General features: G+C 41.5%; 1 protein-coding gene across 2 annotated transcripts in view; it reads right to left on the bottom strand.

Annotated features, from left to right (window-relative positions):
* Positions 1–3,590: 3,590 nt before the first annotated feature.
* GPC4 (glypican 4) overlaps positions 3,591–7,151 on the bottom strand; it is a 111,999-nt gene continuing 108,438 nt past the window's right edge. For both annotated transcript variants that reach the window (XM_032780163.2, XM_032780164.2), the window contains exons 8-9: positions 6,699–6,874; positions 3,591–6,314 (exon numbers count right to left, since the gene is read on the bottom strand). In XM_032780163.2, the coding sequence (XP_032636054.2) occupies positions 6,106–6,314; positions 6,699–6,874 (385 nt within the window). In that variant the 3' untranslated portion in view covers positions 3,591–6,105. The remainder of the gene's footprint in view (positions 6,315–6,698; positions 6,875–7,151) is intronic.

The raw sequence follows: 7,151 nt of genomic DNA, 5'->3' as shown, positions 1-7,151 counted from the left end.
ACTCATTAATAACCACAGGTCTTTCACCCCCCTTGACAGCTGATGGGAACAGAATTGTCTCTCGCTCCTTTTCCTAGGGTGACTAGGATCCAGAGGACTGAATCCAGGGTTAGGAATCTGCTGATTCTGAATCCTAATCCTCTATTTCTGGGTGATTGCTTCTGTATCCTTGGGAAAGCAAATCATACCTCAAGCACTTCAATACTAGGGTGCTGATTAGGGTATAAGAATCTGTACAGAATGAAGGCGCTATAAGAACCTGTACAGAATAGAATTCTTGGTGACTGACCCAGGACTTTAAAACTGCCCTCTGAAAAGGTGCAGGGATCTCACCAACATTAGCACACACTGCAAGGCTCACCTTTTTGACACAGCTTTCCTCCTAGGAAATTTTTGGACATCCCTCAGAGGCACCCGGGGCAGAGAAGATCACCAGGGGTAGGTCCTTTTGTCTGCTGTATACCTTGGTCAGACCATGAAATGAGCACCCTATACAATTACATGCAGACGGACAAGCAGTCAGAACATCTGTGACTTCACCCCAAAAGTGAGACTTCAGGCATGCTCTGCAATGCTTTGACTATCCGCTAGGACAGCTTAATGTGATCCTGCCATGTCTAAGATAAAACATCATAAAACAAATTGTAACTGGATACAAGTGATTTTTTCTCACCCCTGGAGGTGAATATGTGAATGCTCAGAATCGATATAACATTAATTTCCAAAGGCAGCTGCACAAGCAGTTTGCTCTGTAAGTATGTGACAAAAAAATCACATAGAAAGTGGCATTTAAGTGGCAAACAGGTAGCCTTAAAATAATGGAAAATGCAGTAGTTTTATTAGTAGGGCCCTACCAAATTCATGGTCAATTTTGGTCAATTTCATGGTCAAAGGATTTTAAAAATCATAAATTTCAAGGTTTCAGATACTTAAATCTGAGCTTTCAGGGTGGTGTAGCCATGTGGGGTCTCGACTCAAACGGGTTGGGGGGGTGTCACAAGGCTATCATAGGGGCCTTGCACTATTGCCACCTTCACTTCTGCACTGCTGCTGCCAACAGTGCTGCCCTCAGAGCTGGGCAGCTGCTGCTGACCAGGCACCCAGCTCTGAAGGTAGCAACATCACCAGCAACAACACAGGAGTGAGGGTAGCATGGGGGAGGGGGACTGGGCTATCCTTGGGGGTGTGCGACGTGGATGACTGTCCAGGGTGCTGCGGTTGCGGGGGGAGATTTCTGTGATCATTCCCCCCTCCCCCACCCCCAGCCAGCCCAAGGCCCCTTTAGCACTGGGCCTGGAGTTGGGGAGGGGCAGGGCTGGGGTCACCCTGGCTGAAGGCTCCTACGGTATGTTGGGCTCCTGGCCAGGCTGGTGAGAGATGGGATTCTCTCTTCCCCTGCAGGGGTTGCTCCCAGCACTGGGTCAGACCCATCTCTAGAAACCTCCCCCAGCTGCAGGAAGCTCTGGGGCTGCTGGCTGGGAGCCCAGCTCTGAAGGCAGTGTCATTTCCAGCAGTAGTGCCAAAATAAGGGTGTCATGGTATGGTATTGCCACCTTTACTTCCGTGCTGCTGCTGGCTGCAGCGCTGCCTTCAGAGCTGGGCGCCCAACCAGCAGCTGCTGGTCTCCAGCCAGGTGAAAGTACACAAAAGACCAGACTTCATGGGGAAACCAAATTTCACGTGTTTTTCACGGCCATGGATTTGGTAGGGCTCTATTTATTAGGCCTCGGGGCTGCAACTAAAAACCACAGGGTATGCCACTGCAGTCAACTTTAACTCATTACCTCTTTACCTCCCACACAGACTGCATCTCACTCCAAGAGGACAGCATAAGGCTTTGTCTACACTGGCAACTGAATGACAAAATTGTTGTCTTTCAGGGGTGTTAAAAAAACACCCCACCCCCCAAAAGTTTTGCCGACGACGAGCGCTGGTGTGCATAGTGCTTTGTCGGCAGGAGCGCTGTCCTGCCAATAATGGAAACACCACTCATTGGGGGTGGAAGTTTTTGTTGGCAGGAGAGCTCTCTCCTGACGACAAACAGCTTCGTTTAGTGGCACAGCCATGTCACTAAAAGCCACATAGTGTAGACAGCCTAATAAAAGCTAAAGATGACAAATTCACATTGGTAATGAAACAGCCTGCTTTTCACATTCCCTTACAGGTCAGTGCTCTCTGCGGCACCTGGACGCAAATTACGGCTGCTAGATCTTTCGGTAACAGCAATGTGCCACTGACGCAGAGCAGAACTCCATGACCATTTCCTTTAGATTTAAAAATTCAGGATTTTCCTGAACTCTGAATATGAATAATACAACCAGGACAATAGTCCCTGTGTTGTTTATTTGGACAACATTTAGTTTATTTACATTGCCAGCACACTGAATTTTCCATGTGCCAGAGATATTTATTTATTTATTTATTTAATAGAAAGCGCATGACCGTAGAAGTGGTCAAGCAGAAAGCAGACAGCTTTGGTAGCTGGGTAGTGGAGACATGAGGCAGCTTGGGACATGTTATAAATATCTAACTCATTGCAAGGGTTTTTTTGCACCTTGTTCTGAAAACATCTGGTAGTGGTCACTGTCAGGGTCTCTCAGTCAATTAATCACCGGTCTTATCCGGTATGGGAATTCCCATGTTCCTGCTAAAACAATCATTTCAGAAAATCTGACATTAAATATGGCATCTTCAGGTTTCAGAGTTAACAACCTATCAAGATAACTAGGGGCAGTTTACACCTCTCAGAGGTATTGTTCCAGATCATCTGCAAACTCGGAAGGGCACACGCTGTATTAGTTTTCACTCATGTTTACAATTTCCAGGCTCTCTTTGTAACCCATGAAAGCTAGAATTTTCAGTTTTTAAAAGAGAGCTTTGATTCTGGAGCACCAGAAGAGGTGTAAATTGCAACAAACCCTGTGGTCACCTTATCAAAGAACAGAAGGGACTCTATTAGCAGCTTTTGCTGTTTGTCACTAAATGACAGACTGGTTATCACAATACAAAATGATTCTCAAATTAGCCAGTGATTTTGTCTTTTTCCATATTACTTTAATAAATGTAACGATGGGAGCTGCCTTAAAAAGCCGGGAGAAACAAAGAGGATTTTGAATGCATGTTTCATTCAAAAGGATGCCATCACACAGTATCACTTTTCCATTTCTCAAACATCTTAAGGCCAGAAGTCTAACCTCCTGCATAACACGTCATAGAACCTCACCCGCCAATTTCGGCATCAAGCCCATAATTTCTGTTCGAGCTAAAGCAGACCTTTTAGAAAACTATAGAATCTTGAGCCAAATACTTCGAGTAACTGAGACTCTACCACATATCTAGATAAGTTGTTCCAATGGTTAAAATTTGAAGTTGATTATTGTGGAGGTGAGAATTTATTTTTAAAAACTCAAGCTATGTTTTAAAGGCCCTAATGTTTACATAAAAATAATTGGGACAAACGGAAAACAAGTGTCTTCTGTTGCTAGCGGTCTCTCAATTTGTATATCTACACATTAAGAGGCCTTCTGAATTTGTACCTAGGGCTGTAAACCGATTCCACACGCAACACAAAATCAAAGCAGAAATACAACTTTCTATCATTCTACAGTTACATTTACTCTGGTTTCTGTGGCTCCAGATGACAATTTGTCCTTTTATATAGTGGAGGTTTGTTAACAAAATCAGTCACTAGACAAGTTTAAAACTCATGTCAGTTCTTTGCATTGTTCGCTTTTACAAAACTAATGAATAATAATTAGTAAGCAATTAGTTGTAAAATGATAAATATCAATTCAGAAACATTTTTTCTGTGTTAGGTACATAGTAGGCAAACTGTTCAAAAGCAGGAGAATTTACAAGTAACTTTCTTACATATGAACACTTGTATGCCAAAACCTGAGATCTTGGAAAAGTCAGCTGTTCTGAATACAAGGGCTTTTGTTCCATCTCATTCTCTGAAAGAATTTAATTTTTTTCTTAGTTTAATTTTCTGATCTGCCAGCTGGGTATAAGCCAGAAGGGTTATCCAGTCAGACCTTACTGTGAAAGATTTACAATGGTAGTGTCTCTCAGGTCTGTTTATTCCATAATTAAAATTCAAATGGATATGACCATTTAAATAATAAAGGGCAACAGAACAAATGCCATGAAACCAAACAAATCAGTAAAAGTCATGGAAACCATCAGCAATATTTAATTCAGAAATTCACTTTGTTCGGGAACTTAGCTGAAAGAAAACAGCTGGCCTTCGTTCAATGCTCTAAATTAAAAACAATCTAACAAGGTCTATGGGGATAACTCTTTTAGCTACATATTGGAGACCAGATTCATTTCTACCAAGTACATGTAACAGCACTCAAAGTTAGAAAGGAAATTCCTCAGAACTGAGGTAGTTTCTAAGTATCAGCACGTTTTCCAATTCCTCAAAAGGCAACGTAGCTATTTACAATCCATTTTTTCCCACACATAAATTTATAACCTTTTCAATTCTATGCTTCCGTGATTTGTTTTCTAAAGAAAAAATATAGCCAGAATGTGCATATTCTACTAACATCATGTTTTAATAAATAACTGGCTACTTCTAGTAAAATTAAGCTTCCAGGATTGTTCATGTCAGCCAAGAATATTCGATCTTTATAGTATTGCAGAAATTTGGTGTGAAAATAAAGTTGAATAAAATGCTGACCCTGAGCTAACAAGTAGTTAATGTTTCAATATAAAAATAGAAAATTATCCTTGCAACACAAGGCAGGAATATAACAAAACCCTCTCTCTGTAGATTATTCTCATGGCTAGAAGCATCCAGCCAGATTCTAATGGCTGTCCAAAAGCAGGAAGAGATTTGCAGAATAATTTTTAGTCTTTCTGCAGACTTTTAGCAACTTTTAAAGTGATTTCATTCCTTTTAAAAATATATATTTCTTTTATTTATGAGTTGTCACTTACCACAAAACCGTTCCAGCTGGGAACGTGGAAAGGTGGGACTTCCTGCACAGCCAACACGATGGTCACTTGGTGCCTTGGCCAGCAGAATTGTGTGATCTCTGCCAATCCTCTGAAGTGACTGTATGGGACCCTCCTATCAGGTGGAATCTGCCAGGCCCACCCATCCAATTCCATTCCTAAACTCAGGTCTGTCAGATGCAATGTGCTACTGCCACGCTACTTGGCCAGTGTTAACCCTTGACCTTCTGATCAGAGGGAAATGAACTCTCACATAAACGCACCTTATATAAAAAAGATCCCTAAACACTCTCAACGTCCAACTAAACACATTTGCAGACAGAACACTTGTTGGCATTGGCATCAGCAACAACATGAATTGCATCCGACTGAACACTCCCTACTGAAGAGTCTGTGTAAGGGGTTTATAGCTAATCGCCAGGGCCGTGGGGAACAACTGACAGCTCTTCTTAGCTTATGTGAAACTGGAATTCCCTGCAGTCCCTTCCAATTTAACCAAACACCCTGTAAAGGAAGTATAACCTGCTCCTGGTATTAATGCTTTATGCAAATAGGGCATATGGTTTATAGACCAATTATGCCTTCACATTCTGTTCTATTGAATAAAGACAAATTACCTCCACTTCTCTCCAGATAAGACAACTAACATAACATGAATAAATGGGAAGTTAATTACATGAAACGTAGCTTTTGCTTGTTGGGTTATTAATTTTCCCCCGTAACATAACACGATAAATAAAACTTGCTTTTGTACAGATAGTTCATATTTCAGAAACACATACTTGTTACATGCCGAGATAAGACCCTGTTTTTCTTGTAAGAAATGTGGTAAAATAAAAATTTTTAAAAAGGCAAGTGATGATAACACAAATGCATAGCTAACTACAGGTCTGTATATACACTTCGTTAGCCACCGTTAACATGGATTCTCATGAACAGGACAAACTAACAGTCCACGTCAGCGTTATTTCCAGAACAGCAAGTGGAAAAAAAAAATCAATACTTTAAACCCAGTGGCCACATAGTAAAAACTGTACACTGTTGTCCATTAACTTAAAAAGCAAAGTCACTAGATGGTATAAAAGTGAAAACAGGTGCCTTTTAATTCTGATGATAAAGTCTTTTCCCCCCTAAGTCGCACAGTTATCTCCATTGTCTTTGCATGGCCAAGAATAAGATGCTGAAGAACAAGGCTGCTTGTGACAGACCAATACTGGCAGCAGCAGAAGTGTTTGTGTTTTTATCAATCTTGTTAGTTTTCCCAGTAACTTCGGTTACATTGAACTCAAACTCGGGAGAACATTGCTGAAATTCACAGCCACTTCCACTTCCTTCCCCGCTGCTTTCATCACCTATAAGAAACAAACAGATTTGGCTTGTATTCCTTTCAAAGGCCCTGAACCAGAACTCCAACCCCAAAGAGCAGAAACGCCAAGGCCAGTGACTCCTTCCCCCATGTGTTTAATTTTAGGCACTTGCTTCAACTGTGAAATGCTCTAGTGCCTATGGAACATAAGCATGGGACTCCAGCCACTGAAACAAACACCCCCAAAAATTAAGCCTGGGTTTAAGCGCTGTCCTGGAGAGGGATGGATTCGAAGTATTAGGGAAGTTCAGATTGAAATAGTATTGCATGGGCTTCATTCCCTGCCCCCATACACTTATATTCTCAGTAGCTCATCTGAAATGTAATCCGCTCCCTCTGTAGAAACAACTCGGTTAAAACCCACACGTACTTATATCAAGGAAGTCAACATCATTTCCATTGTAAGCATTCTTCATTTTATTGGTCATCACCCGAAGGGCCATGATTTGCTGACGAATCACCATATCCGGTTTTGTAATGTCAACTTCTACCTCAGGATTATTCACCTGATTGGCTAACCCATTTCCGGTCACTGCAAAGATATACCTAAAAAGGAAAACTTTCCATTATAAAGATGCACATTGTGTTATAAAGTGTTTTAAGATGTTCAGAGCGTTCTCTTCTTACACCCTTTGAATATAGGCCTGCTTTCACTCAGGATTTTGGAGAAACAGCATTTTCCTTCCTGTATAAAAAGAGAAAGACTAGGCCTCCCTGCAGTAAAATGGCTTGTGAGGACAGAAAAGGATTTTCCATCATTTTGGGCAATGAAGAGTCTCTCCATGATCATCTTCATGGCTGTATGACACATCAGCAAAAGTCT

The sequence above is a fragment of the Chelonoidis abingdonii genome, chromosome 8, assembly GCF_003597395.2.
Source record: "Chelonoidis abingdonii isolate Lonesome George chromosome 8, CheloAbing_2.0, whole genome shotgun sequence".
Taxonomy (NCBI): Eukaryota; Metazoa; Chordata; order Testudines; family Testudinidae; genus Chelonoidis; species Chelonoidis abingdonii.
This window is presented reverse-complemented; position numbering and strand designations above follow the sequence as displayed.